Source organism: Camelus ferus, chromosome 5, assembly GCF_009834535.1.
Source record: "Camelus ferus isolate YT-003-E chromosome 5, BCGSAC_Cfer_1.0, whole genome shotgun sequence".
NCBI classification, from domain to species: domain Eukaryota; kingdom Metazoa; phylum Chordata; class Mammalia; order Artiodactyla; family Camelidae; genus Camelus; species Camelus ferus.
The window spans coordinates 83,931,505-83,947,174 of NC_045700.1; the positions used below are offsets into that span (position 1 = coordinate 83,931,505).

At 39.3% G+C, this 15,670-nt stretch overlaps 1 protein-coding gene across 2 annotated transcripts in view; it reads left to right on the plus strand.

Moving 5' to 3' along the window:
- Positions 1-1,452: 1,452 nt before the first annotated feature.
- Positions 1,453-15,670, plus strand: part of MOGAT1 (monoacylglycerol O-acyltransferase 1) — a 32,926-nt gene continuing 18,708 nt past the window's right edge. Inside the window, exons 1-3 of one of the 2 annotated variants that reach the window (XM_006186897.3) lie at positions 1,453-1,657; positions 13,668-13,846; positions 14,209-14,413. In XM_006186897.3, coding sequence (XP_006186959.1) covers positions 1,564-1,657; positions 13,668-13,846; positions 14,209-14,413 — 478 coding nt within the window. In that variant the 5' untranslated portion in view covers positions 1,453-1,563. Of the gene's footprint in view, positions 1,658-12,028; positions 13,003-13,667; positions 13,847-14,208; positions 14,414-15,670 lie in introns of those variants that run through there. The other variant, XM_032480341.1, reaches the window with a different exon arrangement.

Genomic DNA, 15,670 nt, shown 5'->3' on the forward strand with positions numbered 1-15,670 from the left:
AGGAGAGAATCCAGTGATTCTGTCTCTTCATGTGATGACACTATTCATAGACTCTGATTTCATTTATAAGCCACCTGCTGCCTGATCCTCCAAGTAGATCTGTGGCTTGAAATAAAGAAAATGCAGCAGGAAAAAAAAAAAGTAATTTCTCAATTAGGAAAAAAACCAGCACTTTTTGAATACTAAAAGTCACAAACAAGTCCCCTGAATGACCCAGTTGTTGTTTTGAATCCAACTTTCTATTAAAATGTTAAGGAGAAAGGGGCATGGTGGGGGTAGAGGGTGAGTATTCAACTGTTGTTTTGCCCTGTTCCAAATCCCCTGTAGCAATGACTTGACAGCTACCTGCTACTTGGAGTTGGCCAACTGTACAGTAAGCTTTATAAAGAACATGTAGTGAGTGCTCGCAGGATAAGGCACAGCTTAGAATCCATCTTTTTATTTAACCCATTATAATTGAAACCCTTCAGTGGCAAATCTTAGGGTAAAGACTTGAATCCTAAACACAGCCTGCAAGGATCAGGCCCTTTGCCACAATTTTTGGCTCATCTCATTCCAATCTCCTCCTTGTTCCCTGAGCTCCCACTATATTGGTCTTCTTTGAGTTTCAGCCACAGGACCTTTGCACATGTGCTCCCCTTTGCTTGGACTAGATTTACCATTATAATTCAAGTCAAAGTCACTTCTTCAGAGACTGACCCTCCAGTTTACACCCTAGAACCTTCCCTTTCATTCATAGTAGGGTTTCATTTTGCAATTACACACCCAATGGTGTGGTTATTTTTCTTATGTCTGTCTCTCCTCATAATTTGTACTCTCTGAGAGCAGAATGGATGACTGACTTGGTCACTGGGTGTATCCCCAGTGCTCAGAATGGTTCCTGGCACTTGTAGGTATTCTATCAATGTCCATTGAATGAATGAATAAGTGAAAGATTTCCAGAATTCACGTGGGAATCTGAGACACGAAAGTGAGGAGGCCCCCAGAGTTTGGGGGTGGTGTGGGGGACACAGACCCACGAACAGTTGGTTGCCACGCTCCAGAGAAGCTAACTCCTGACCCTTTCTCCAGCTGGTGGGAGAAGCGTGAACTAACCCTTTCCCTAGCTGGAGAGACTTTCAGAGGAAGAGGTGGGTTTAACGGCGGATGCTGAAGTCGTGCGCGCAGAAATCGATCAGCTGAACAATGGTCAGATCCCGGTGGGGATCCCAGGTACTCTGCGAGGTAGCCGAAGCCGGCTCTGCCGAGCTCCGGCAGGCTGCCAGCTGACCTCTTTCGCCATCCCTTGTACCCAACGCAGCGCGCTGTCGCTGGTGCCGGGGCGGGCCAGCCAATGCGTCCCGGGCGCAGCAGCTGCTCCAGGGCTCGGGCGCGAGTGATTGGCAGCCCCCAGCCTCAGCCCAGGTGCGCCCTCCCCCTCAAGACCTAGTCCAGTCCGCACCCACTTCTGGGCCGCAGCCAAGTGCCCAGCGCAGAGCCAGGAGGCCGCACACCCCGCAGGCGCCGCGGAGCAGCGAGGTTCCCGGCAGACGCGCTCGGCGCAGTCCTCGCCTCGGCTGGGCCATGAAGGTCGAGTTTGCGCCGTTCAACATTCCGCTGGCGCGGCGGCTGCAGACCGCGGCGGTGCTGCAGTGGGTCCTGACCTTCCTGCTGCTCGGTAAGGATTCTCGGCCGCCCAAGATCTAGGCGAAACTCCGCCATGCGTGGTGCTCAGTCTCCTCGTTCCCGGACAGTCCCAACGGTCCAAGGGACGTACTTAGAAATTCCAACCCTACTTCTCTTGTAAACCAGAGCAGGCAGTTCACAGAGGGCGTTTGCAGCTAACTTGGGACTCCCCTCTTTTGACTCACCTTTTCACGTGCACCTCGTGTCAAACGGCTGTTTGCCAACTTTATTTTCCCCTGTGCTGTTTTTAAAAATTGAGGTGTACCTTACCCACAACGAAAGCCACAGATTCTAAGTATACAGCTCGAGGAGTTTTGATAAATGCACACAGCCAAAGGTAACCACGACCCAATGGAGCTGTCGCAAGTTGCACTCTCTCCTCTCAAGAGTGGATAAACTCGTTTCTTGCATTGTGGATTCATAAGTGGAAGAACAATGCCCACGCATTTAAAACCTGATTCCTTCCTTCTCCGCATCCTCAAGACAAATACCCATGTTTAAAATTTTCGGGATGCAAAAGGGTACCTTGCTGCAAACACTGTACCACACATTGGGTTGGGTGGCCTCTGTAAATAATTCGACTCAGGAGGGCGTTCTAGCCAGATCCCAAGTTAAGCCCCTGTAGAAATGCACAGGAGCCAGCCACTGGCAGGGCGGGGGTGGGGGTGGGTGTGTGGCGGCTTACCTGCGCGCGTTTTCTCTGGATTTTTGTTCAGCTTTTGCAGTAAAGGGGGCGGGGGTGGCGGGTCAGGAGGAAGGGATGTGGTATAAGAGGCCGGGAATTATTGGGAACTTAAACTCTTTGTAAGGCTAAAGTCGTCTATATGCTATAAGATCATGGGTCGTACACTGTTGGGGCCATAGTAATAACAGTACTGATACATTCGTTGCACTGTAGAGGTTTACACTTTTGAAAAGATTTTACATTTTGAATGCCTGGATCAGTGGTTCGCAACCCTGGCCACACATTAAAATCACTGGAGGAGTTTCTGAAAAATTGGGTGTCCAGGCTCTAGCCCTAGAATTTCGGATTCATTTGTTTCAGAATGAAGCCGGCACATCAGGATTTTTTTGTTTGTTTAAACAAATTCTCCAGGTGACTACGGTGCAGCTAGCATTTACTGAAAAAGGACTTTCAAAGCATGAACTCAAGTCCACTTAAGCCAAACTGTCAGACATGTTGCTAGCATTATGCATTGTTTTGCTCGAGGCTAAAGGACCATCAAGATAAGCTACACTTATCAAGGGTTTAGTGTGTGCCAGGTACTATTCTAAGCACCAAACACTATTAACCATGTAATCTTCCCAACAACTCTACGAGGTAAAGGACTGTTCATTCCTGCACTCACTGTGCAGATGAGGGAGCTAAGAGGCGAAGTGAATTATTCAAGGTCACAGTTAGTAGAAGCTGGAGAAGCTGGGTGCAAACCCAGACATTCTATCCAGAGTTCCTGCTTTAACCACTATGCTGTCCTATTTAATGCTTTAAACTTGGAGATTGACTTTTTTGCTAATCAGTCAGCACATCTCTGATAGCCCACTGTCATTTTTTTTCATGGCCCCTTGTCATTGCCTGTAGTTGTGGATATCTGTGGTTATTCCAGAAAGATCTGTATTGCCATCTGTAGGGGAGCAGAATTTACCATCTCAAAACATGTCTCTTTGGTATATTAATTATTTTAAACTGGTTATTTTCTAAACAGCAGCAGACATGGGAAAAACTCTGAAAACCAAGTAGGATTTACCCTTTTGTAAGAAACACTTACATTTATAAGGGAAATCTCTGTAAGGGTGTCTCTCTTGCTGTACTGGGAAGAGGAGGATGACCAAATCTCTAGAAACTTATCAATGGAGAAGGCAGAGACTTAAATCTGCACAAAACCTTACCCCTTGTTTACTGTGCTTTCTCCCATAACCTTCCATAACTGACTCTCCCCACCCTCAACCTCCTCTTTTGCCTTTAGCTGAGGTTGGTATTTAAGGTGAGTGTTTCTGCCATTTTTGTGAATTACTTAGTTTTGCTGGGTCTCCCCCATGCATACATATAGTTAAAATTTTGTTTGATTTTTCTCCTGTGAATCTGTCTCATGGCAATTTAATTCTTATACCAATCAGAAGAACCTAGAGCATAGAGGAAAATTTCTTCTACCTGGCCCATGGGAGGCTCATGATAAGCACAGGTTGAGTGTCTTTACTCTGTCACCCAGAAGGGAAGTTGTCCATCCCACGTGTCCGTACTTGTATTAACTCAAGAACGTAAATCTCCACAGCGACCCTGTGAGGTAGGGGCTACTCCTGTACTCATTTACCAAAGATAGAGCTTGGAGATGAAGTAAATTGCTCAAGGTCACCTGGTTCACTGCGGGTGTTGGAGCCACATGTGTCACATGTGAGTGGACTAGTGACTTGGATGTGACCCACCGCTCCTAATTTGAATCAAACTACAGTGGCTTGACAGTCAATTAATTTAAATGTTCTTATTGCATGCCTTTGACATTTGTGTTACTAGGAGCATGTTATTTTGTATTATCATATATTTTGGAAATTTTCTTAGGAAAAATTTAAAGTATACAGAAAAGTAGACAGAAGGGTATGCACTCCCGTAGACTCATTACTTGGATTTATAATTATTTTAACAAGCTGCTATATTAGTTTTATCTATTTTGCAAAAATATTTTAAAGTGAATCACATTATGTTTTAATCCTAAATACTTTAGGATGTGTTTTTTAAAATTAAGTACTTTTTACATAATTATAACATAGTCACATGTAGCACAGTTTACAGTAATGGCTTAAAATCATCTACTTAAAAACATTTTTTTTTAAATTTTCTTTCTTTTTTGGAGGGAGGAAATTAGGTTTATTTATTTATTTATTTTTAATGGAGGTGCTGGGAATTGAACTCAGGACCTTGTGCATGCTAAGCACGCACTCTACCACTGAGCTATAATCTTCCCCCTCCTTAAAAATCATCTAAACCAAGTTAATATTCAGCTTTCCTAAAGTGAGCCAAAAATACATGTTTATGGATGATTTATTTGAACTAGGATCCAAAAAAACTGTTCGGTTGTATTTAGTTTTTAAGTTTCTTTTTTTAAGTGAAGGATTTTTAAGTGTGGGGTTTGGGTGCTCAGGTTAAAGTAAAAGTAGGTACACACTCCATAGAGTGCCTGTGGCCATCTCCAAAGAGGAGCGAGTGAGAGAAGCGGCCTGTATCTTTTCATTTAGAACAGTGTTCCCCATTTGTTTTCTTGTCAGTGAAGCATCGAAGAAAGCAGATTTTCTGTCTGCAAGCTGTCTCACTTTCAGGATTTCTTTAATTGCTATTTTGTAGGGTTAATTTTTTTCTCAATTCCCTGTATTTCTTTTAAAATGGAAGTTGGAGCTAAAGGCTTGGATAGATTTAGGTGAAACCTTTTTGCAAGTCCTCTTCCTAGGTGCAGCTCTGTGCTCGCGTTGTGTTATGTCAGGGTGCATGTGATGTCTGGTCATCCCATTATTAGTGTCTAAGAGTGATCAGGTAGGAAGTAACGTGTGAGGTGGTAACTAGCCACAAATAAAAGTTCCTCATGGACCGTTGACTTTTCACCTAGTGCTTTAAATCTCCCTTAATAATCCTTGCCTAAATTAGCTGTTTTATTTGGAACTACAAACTGGTAGTTTTCATATTCTATTATTCATTCTTCACATATTAGCTAGAATTTATGCAAGGAATAATTTTTCTCCATCATCTAGGGCCATTTGACTACCCTACAATTTAATCCTAACAGGAAAGTTAGGATAAATGCTTATTTCTTTCATTTAAATTATTTTAAAGAGTTGATGTAAAATCTCCTTTCAGTGGTGACAAGAGAAGTTTTACTAACTATGTGTTTTAAGATCTCTGTATCAAAATCTTGGAATGTATTTTTCTTTCCACCATCAGGAAATGAGTTTAAGCTATTAGCACTTGGGATATTTTAACAAATAGCAAAATGTCTCATTTAGTCATGAAATCAAATACTGTTTCCTTGAGATAAATGTTAAGTACCTGTCTTCCGATCTTTTAACATTGTATTAGTTTTAGGTGTACAACATGATTTGACTTATGTCTGTTGGAAAATGATTTCCAGAATAAGTTTAGTTAACATTCATCACCACACAGTTATATTTTTTATTCCTCTTGTGATGAGATCTTTAAGATTTACTCTTTTAGCAACTTTTAAATATACAATATTGTTAACTATTACTATAGTCACCATGCTGTGCATTACATCCCCAGAACTTATTTATCTTATAACTGGAGGTGTTCACCTTTTAAACAACTTGACCCATTTTGCTCCCACCTCCACCCCTGCCTCTGGCAACCACCAGTCTGTTCTTTGTATCTGTGACCTTTGTTTTTATTTTATTTGTGAGATCATGTGGTTTTTGTTCTTCTCTGTCTCACTCTTTTCACTTAGCATAATGCCCTCAAGGTCCATCCTTGTCTCAAATGGCAAGATTTCCTTTTCTATGGCTGAATTATATTCTATTATATGTGTAGTATATACCACATTTTCTTTATCCATTCATCTGTTGATGGACACTAGTGGTTTCCATGTCTTGACTATTGTAAATAATGCTGCAATGAACATGGGGATACAGATACGTTTTCGAGATAGTGATTTTATTTCCTTTAGGTAAATACTGGGAATTGGGATCACTGGGTCACCTATCATCCAATCTTAATATTCAAGAAATGGAAACAGTACTTATTAGCTTGTGTGCTACTGACCTGCTAACTGAAAAGCAGAAAACTGAAAAAGAGAGAGCCAACGTTTATTGATTGTCTTCTATCTTGTGGCAGGTATTATTCGATTTATGTATTTATTTATTTTTGGATAAGAAAACTGAAGCTCAAGAGGTAAGTTTCTTACCGAAGACCACATGGTGGAACAATGATCTTTTACTGAATGGGTCTGTTTATTTACTTACTTATTTAAGCAGCCTTATTGAGATACTGTCATACAGTAAACTGCACGTATGTAAAGTGTACAGTTTGACAAGTTGTCACATATGCATACCGGAAAAACCATCACCACAATTAAGACAGTGAAAAAAGCCATCATCCCTAAAGAATATTTTCTTACAAAATTCTTTTTCTACTGAGGTTTCACTAATAAGCAGCTTCTACTTTTGAGCCCCAAATTAAAGCAGAAGAACTGTTTTCTACTGAAGTTTTCGTTAATGGCAAGCTTTTTCTTTTATGTAAAATAAGTTCACTGTGAATTGGAAAAAAAAAAATACCCCTTTTATACTTCCTCCTTCCCCTGTCTCTAAGCATCCACTGATGGGCTTTTTGTCATACAGATTAGTTTGCGTTTTCTAGTGTTTTAATATAAATGAGGACACAGCATATGTACTCTTTCTTTTTGTCTGGCTTCTTTAGCTGAATGTAATTATTTTGAGTTTCTTTTTGTGTATATTAAGTTGTTCATAGCTTTTTTGTTTCAAAGTGATATTCTAGTAAATGAATATATTGCAATTTGTTTGTCCATTCACCTGTTGATGAATATTTGGGGTGTAGCCATTATGAATAATACTGCTGTGAACACCTACAAGTCTTATGAGCATACGCTTTCTTTATTCTTGGGTAAGCCTAGGAATGGAATGGCTGATCACGATATGGTAGGTGCAGGTTTAACTTTTTGAGAAATTGCCAAACTGTCTTCCCAAGTGGTTGTACCATTTTACAATTCCACCAGCAATGTCTGACAGTTTCAATTGCTCCATATCCTGGCCATCACTTGATACTGTCAGTCCTTTTAATCTTAGGTGTGTAGTGGTGTCTCATTGTGGGTTTAGTTTGCATTTCCCTAACGTCTGATGATGTTGAGCATCTTTTCATGAGCTTGTTTTCCAATTGTATATTTTCTTTGTTGAAGTACCTGTTTAAATCTTTTGCCCATTTTTAATTGGGTTGCTTCTTTTCCTGTTACTGAGTTTTGAGAGTTGGTATTCTTCTGGATCCAAGTTCTTTATCAGGCATATGCTTTATATAGATTTTTTTTTTTCTTCCAGTTTGTGGGTTGTCTTTTGTGTCTTTTGAAGAACAGGAATTTTTAATGATGAAGTCCAACTTGTCTATCTTTTTTCTATTAATTGTGTTTTTGGTGTTATGACTAAGAAATCTTTGCTTAATCCAAGGTCATAAATATTTTCTATGTTTTTTTCAAATTTTAGAGTTCTAGGCTTTACATATAGATCTATGATCCATTTTGGGTTCATTTTTGTATATGGTGCAAAGTCTAAGTTCATTTTTTGGCATATGTATAATCTAATTTTTCTAGCTGTATTGTTTAAAAGGAAAAAAAAAAAGCTATCTTTTCTGTATTTTATTGGCTTTGTACTTTAGTCAAGAATCAGTTGTCCATATATGTGTGGGTTTATTTCTGGACTCTGTATTCTGTTCCATTGACCTGTTTGTCTGACTTCATGCCAGTACCATGTTGCTTTCATTATTATGTCTTTATAATAATTCATGAAATCAGACAGTGATAGCCCTCGAGCTTTGTTCTTTTTTTCAGAGTTGTCTTGACTATTATAGATTCTTTATATTTCCATATGCAATTTAGAATCGGTTTCTCAATTTCTACAAAAATGCCTGCTGGGATTTTCACTGGGTTTACTTTTTGATTGAGATTAGTCTATAGCTTAATTTGGAGAAAAGTGCTGATTCTTCCACTGATGATTTTACTTGTAGCAGAGGTTTTCAAACTTTAGAGCATATTTAAGAATCACCTGGGGGTACTAAAATGCATATTCCCCAGAAACTTTGACTCTATAGGTGTCAGGGAGGGCCCTTAAATTCTTAAAAAATTTTTATTTGGAAATAACTTCAGAAATAATAATTATAAAAAAATCACACACACAAACACAAATCCCATATTCCTGCATCAAATTCCCCAAGTGTTAACATTTTACTGTGTTTCCTTTATCTTTCTCTCTCCCCACACATATTATTGTTATTATTATTAATATTAATTATTGTTATTATTATTTCAACTCTGTAAGAGTAAGTTGCAAACATTGTCTCCCTTTATCCTTAAATAGTTCGGTATATATTTCCTAAAACCAAGGACATTCTCCTATATAACCACAGTACAATTATCCAAATCAGACAAATAACAGTGAAGCTGTACTATGATCTAATCCAGAAGCCCTATTCTTATTTCAGCAATTGCCCCACTGATGTCCTTTATAGCAAAGAAGTCCATACACTGTATTTAGTTACATCTTTTTAGTATCCTTTAGTCTGGGAAATTTTGAGGGAGTGCATTTCAACATTCACTCCAGTGATTCATACGAGATTCTTGGACTTGCATAAACCCTATTGAGCCTCTTTTATTGTGGATTATATCCAGGGTTTTCAGTTTGTGGCACAAAGTACTTGTACTTCTTTTGTCCTTCAGCTTCTACGAAAAGCTTTCTGAAATATTAAAACACCGGACTTGTTTCAACTGGATGCTAGCTATAATTTATTTGACTTCATTAGGCAAAAAAATAGATCCAACACTATAAACTCATCTACAAAACAGAAACAGACTCGCAGACATAGTAAACAATCTTTTGGTTACCGGGGTTAAGGAGGTGGGAGGGGATAAATTTGGGAGTTTGAGATTTACAAATGTTAGCCACTATATATAAAAATACATTAAAAAAAACACATTTCTTCTGTATGGCACAGGGAACTATGTTCAATATCTTGTAATAACCTTTAATGAAAATGAATATGAAAATGACTATATGTATGTATATGCATGACTGGGACATTGTGCAGTACACCAGAAATGGACACACTGTAACTGATGGTACTTCAATTAAAAAAAAAAAAGGAATAGGTCCAATAATGAATTTGCTTTTAAACAAGAAAAATGCGGATCTCTGTACAGGAATACTTTTTAAAGGCAGTGTGAAGCAGACCCACATTTGAGGAATGGGTTGTCTTTTAGCACCATCTTCATCCTAAGAAACTCTGGGAGGCAAGTTTTCTTAAAATAAGAATTTTAAAAATCAGAAGAAGGTTATACTTCCATTCTTATACTCAGCAGATAGCACTGATTGATGTTTTGAAATACAATGCCTCAGGAATGAAGAGGACGAGAATGTGGTGTGCTAAAGGATTTTACTTGCCTCTGAATTCCATCTTCTTCCTCCATACTATGTTAAATGGTTAAAATAAGCATAGAAACAATTTTCTTAGTGGGAAAAAATGAAAACTTCTTGGACACAAGTGGAAGGGATACACATATAAGTTAAATATTTTAAATTATTTCTTTAAAAAAATTTTTAGAGGTGATCTAGTCACTTAGTTTTTATAATATTTTCTGCTTTGATCCAATTTAGGATCAAGGGATTGAAAAACTCTTCTGGTTCAATTTATGATGTGAAATATAAAAGAATGTGTGCAATGTGTGGAGTGAGAGTTTAAAATAGAACAGCTCCTTTGTATAGTAAGGTATCAGAGGGTATCAAGTAGCAAAGATGTTTCTGCTTAGTGAGCCAGTGTTTAATTTACTGTCCTATGCAGTTAATCAACATGTGGAGAAACTTTATGCAAGATTGCATTTGTACAGAAAAGTTGTTAGAACATTCAAAAGAAAAATTCAAAAACAAAATATTTTTTTTCTTTCTCCTTCCACTTATTTTCATTTAGAATGATGAACTCCAAGTCCATCCATGTTGAAGCAAATGGCATTATTTTATTCTTTTTTATGGCTGAGTAGTATTCCATTGTGTGTACATACCAGAAGTTCTTTATCCAGTCAACTGTCAGTAGGCATTTGTTTCCTTGTCTTGGCTATTGTAAATAGTGCTTCTGTGAACACTGGGGTGCATGTATCTTTTCGAATTAGGGTTCCCTCCAGATATATGCCCAGGAGTGGGATTGCTGAATCATAGGGAAAGTCTATTTTTAGTTTTTAAAGGAATCTCCATACTTTTTTCCATAACGGCTGCACCAAACTACATTCCCACCAACAGTGTAGGAGGGTTTCCTATTCTCCACACTCCAGCATTTACTGTTTGTGAACTTTTTTAATGATGACCATTCTGACTGGTGGTGTGAGGTGATACCTCATTGTAGTTTTGATTTGCATTTCTCTGATACTTAGAAATATTGAGCATTTTTTCATGTGCCTGTTGGCCACTTGTATGTCTTCATTGGAGAATTGCTTGTTTAGGTCTTCTGCCCATTTTTGGATTGGGTTGTTAATTAAAAAAACACAAAAGAATTTGAATTAGCACTGACAACCAACGAAATGTTTCTCAGTCATTAAAAATACCATTTGTGAAGAGGTTATAACGTTATGTTTATAATACCAAGCAGCTAATGTGAGATAATCATAACTGATAAAATACAGAATAAGCAATATATATGATCAACCATGTTAAAGAAACATAACCTGTTTGATGGAAAAAAAAAAAGGCAAGGGAAAATTTAACAGTAGTTTTTGTTGGGTGAAAGGAATGTGTGATATCTTGTCTGTTTCTACTTTTTGCATTCTCTAATTGTATCCTTGTAAATACAATTCTTACAAAAATGGCTCCCACTTGTCAAGCACTTGCTCTGTGCAGGGCACTGTACCATCTCTATGTTTATTCCCCAGTCTCTGGAGAGAGGTGCTGCTCTTAGCCCATTTCACAGGTAAAGGAATTGAGGCTCAAGGGGTAAAAGACCTCGCCTCAGGTCAGACAACTAGACAGTAGCAATTTCCAACATAAGGAATCCAATTCCAGGTCCATGTCTTAACCACTGTACATGCAAAACACATGATGAATGTTAAAGAGATATGCAGTGTGTATTCAATTAAAGGACGTGTGGTTGAATTAGTGGAACATTGAATTAGTAGCTGGGGGGGACTTTGTTTCTGGACCCACTCTCAACTCACCCTGTGATTGAAATTAAGTCAATATGCTTTTGGTCTTAGTTTTGCCACCTTTCTAGTAAAGGAAACAGAACCTTCCATGTGCCTGATTCTTTACGCTCACGAACTGGCTTATGTCCTTGTAATAAACACTTGAAAGTTTATGGTGTTATTATCATTAGCTGGGGATCATTTGGTTTTGCAAAGAAGTGCCTGGGTTTAAGGATTAGGCAGATCCAGGTTCAAGTCCTTTGGGCACTCAGACTCCCTGAACTCCAGTTTCCATAACTGCAAAATGGGGACAGAAATGTGTATCTTGAGGGTTGTGAGGAATTAATGGGGTTTCTTATGGAGCCAGTCACACTCAATCACTATTCTGTCTCTCCCCTCCTCCCTCACAGCTCACCTGATCTAGCTTGGAACAGAGAATAATGAGACCTATTTATGTCTCTTGTAAGTTTTTTGCCCATTTTAGTAAAATAAACAGAAAATTAATCAGTGGTGGTAAATTGTCAATGCTCAGGCCTGGGTAGAGGGAAGCAGATAAAACAAAATAGGTGGTCTTAATAGGAATGAAGTCAGAGGACACTCCTTTGGCTTTGCTTCCGGACTCGTGGAAACTTTGTTGGCTGTTCCAGAATGCAACAAAACACCCCACAGTGGGGAACACATGCTTCCTTAACCTTTCACACACTTTTTAACCTTTAAACACCCTGGGGAGAGCAAGTCAGTCCTCTGATGGGTTTCAATTCTGTATTTGGGTCAAGTCTATACTGGGAAATTTATTGACTTTTACATTTCTCGAAATATAAACACATATTCTGTTTTTGCAAAAAAAAAAAAAAACCTATGTCTACATCTCTACCTATAAAACAATAATAGATAAAGGTGCTCTTTTTCAGACACCATGATAGGTTGTTTGGGGACAAAGCTCTTTTTTAACAAAGTTGACAAGAGTGGATAGGAGTTTGTGGGCCTGAAGTCAGTACCAATTAGAGACTGTAGCACATGATAAAAAAAGAAAGAGGCAATGACACTCCTTAAAGTAACAGAAATAACTGGCATTTATTGAGCACTTACTGCATGCCAGATTTTATGTCTTTGTGCCCATCCCCCCATCATTGATGTATTTCTCTTTTTATAAATAAATTTTAGTATAACACACAGCACAGACATAAAAAGAAAATATCTAGCTCAGCTTTAATATATTACTTGAAGGCAGATATCCTTCTCACTACGACCCAGGCCAAGTTTCGTCAGTTCTTGCTTCATGTATTTGAAGCCCAGTCATTAGGTACATAAACAATTAGGACTGCCCCGTCAGTATGAAATGTCGCAAGAAGTGGTAGCTAAGCTAAGATGTTGAGTCCCTCCTATGCTATTTCTATCTCTGGCAATAGGGTCCCTGAAAACAAAATTCATCAGTGGAACACGCCCTCTTCATGGGCACGTGAGTAACGGCTGCTCAGTCAGTCAAGGTGAACACGTGTGGTAGGAACTCCCCCGCATCCCCCCTTCAGCGAAGGTCCCTCCGTATCCCGTGCTTGGGAGGTGGTGTTGGGCCATAGGCTTTGAGAATGGACCTTGAACTTGGGCAGATCAACCATTTACATTTGGTGTGGCGTGGGCAGTTCACACAACCTCTCTAAGCCACCATTTTCCCTACTGTAGAAAGAGCATTGGGAGCGCTGGGGCCGTTTCACTGATGCTATGGCTATATGAGGATTAGGTACAAAAATATTTTGGCCGGGTCTACAATACAATACTTGGCATATAGTAAACATCCAAAAAATGTTAAATAATGCTATACCATTGCTGTCTTGTTACATTACCCCAGTTGAACCCAGTTTGTACGTATTGGATCCCCCCACCACAGGCCAGTGACTGTACAGTACAGTGGGCAGATGCTAACTGACTTTCTTTGGGCAGGGGTCAGATAATTCGGTTTTTTAAATTAATTAATTAAAATTATTTTAATGGAGGTACTGGGGATTGAATCCAGGACCTGGTGCATGCTAAGCATGTACTCTACCACTGAGCTATACACTCCCCCTCACCAAGCAATACCCTCCCCACAACTGACTCTGGTTCCTGAGGTCTTCCCGTTCCTTACAGCGGAGGTGTGCTTTGGGGTCATTGTGCTCCTGATCATTCACAACTACTGGTTCCTCTACGTCCCTTATTTGACCTGGCTTTACTTTGACTGGCGAACTCCAGAGCAAGGAGGCAGGAGATCCGACTGGGTCAGAAGCTGGACCGTTTGGAGGTACTTTAAGGACTATTTTCCAATCCATGTGAGTAGAATTGTTTTATATAGTATGGTTTTTGAGCTGGAGAAGAACACAAATTTGTTTTTGTCACATCTTTTTCAAGCTTTTCCCTTTGCAGGGGGAGAAAACTTGCAATTTAGCCCAAGTTACTAAATGGAGTCTCAGCTAAACTGACAAAATTTAGAAGGCTGTGTAAGGGGATCTGGGCTTAGGAAATAGTTCACGAATTTGGAAACAGCTCTACCCCAGGGAACTAAAATGACTCATGTTCTACATTTCCTCTTGAGGATAAGAACTAATCCCAAGTTCTTTTGTTTCTTATTGGAAACTAATCAGGGGGCATTTTATTTTGTTTTATTTTAAACCTCAATGTAAATACACCGTAGCTCATCAAAACGTGGGATTTGGATCCAAGTCGCAACTACATATTTGGGTTTCACCCCCATGGAGTGCTTGTTGCTGGAGCCTTCGGAAACTTCTGTACAAATTATTCAGGCTTCAAGGAGCTGTTTCCCGGCTTTACCACGTATCTTCATGTGCTCCCGTTTTGGTTCCGGTGTCCCCTCTTCCGAGAATATCTAATGAGCAGTGGTAAGTGAAGGCAGCTCATTCTTTCTATAGTGTTCTGGGGTGGCAGGACCACATAGAATGTCCCCTCCCAAACCAATCGGGTTTACGGTTTCTTAGAGTAAAACTCTGTGTCTTTATCCCTATCTGACACTTCATACGCTGTTTGGATATTTCTTGCCTCCCATACCACCGGACTGGAAGTGCCAGGAAGACACAGACTGTGTCTTTTTTTCTGTATCACCCCAAGGGTCTAGCACAGTAGTTGGAATTTAGGAATATCTAATATATGTTAATTCAATCAAAGTATAAATGAATGAATCCATCTTATGTCTCCAGATGTGGAAGAAAGAATCTTGGATCAATAAGTGATAAATTGAAAGACTCTTTGCTGTTTTGAATATTAGAGATGGAAAATGTTCTCCAGTGTGTCTTGAAGTAATGGCAACTTATAAACTAGAGATACTGAATTTGCTGTCTTTTCCCTCCCAGGTGAAGTTCCAGTTGGCTCAGAGATAAGAGTCCATTCTACTCTGCTAGTCTGAACTTGGGGAAGACTTTTTGACTAGTGAAATCATAATTCTACCAATTCAGAGAATAAAGTTCAGTGGAAATGCTATAAAGATACTTTAGGAATGTGTACAGAAGGCTAAGCTTGTGTTCATAGTTCTTATTTCCCCTTGAGAGTCCCAACTTGTTTGGTTTTCCAACTTGACCAATTTACTGACTAAGCAGAAACTACAGTAACTTCCAAAGTGCTTTATGTTTATGATCATTGTGTAGGTTAATTTTTATTGTCTTTGCATTTCTTAGATATAAAGAAAAGTAGATTGTCTCTTAGAAAAATTGTAATTTCAGGATCAGTAAGTAGCATATTCAGAGGCAGAATTTTTAATGGTCTTCCAGGTTTTTATTACTTCCTATTAATTTCTCAATTCTCTGTTGTCATTATATACTTGGTAGGAAGTCACTAAGCACCCAAGGGCCAGCATCCGTGGCTGGGTTTTCAGGGTCTCTTAATGGACCTTCACTGGTACAGTCCTGGGCTCTGCGTCCAGTTTAGGCTGCCACTGCATCTGGCCTCTAGAGGGCGCACTACTTCCTCCTCCCTCTTCCCTCACCTCCATCTCTTTTTTTGTTTATTTTTGGGGGTGGCGGGGAGGGAGGTAATTCATTTTTTAATTAATTAATTAATTCATTCATTTTTAGAGGAGATACTGAGGATTGAACCAGGACCTCGTGCATGCTAAGCATATGTTTACCACTTGAGCTATACCCTCC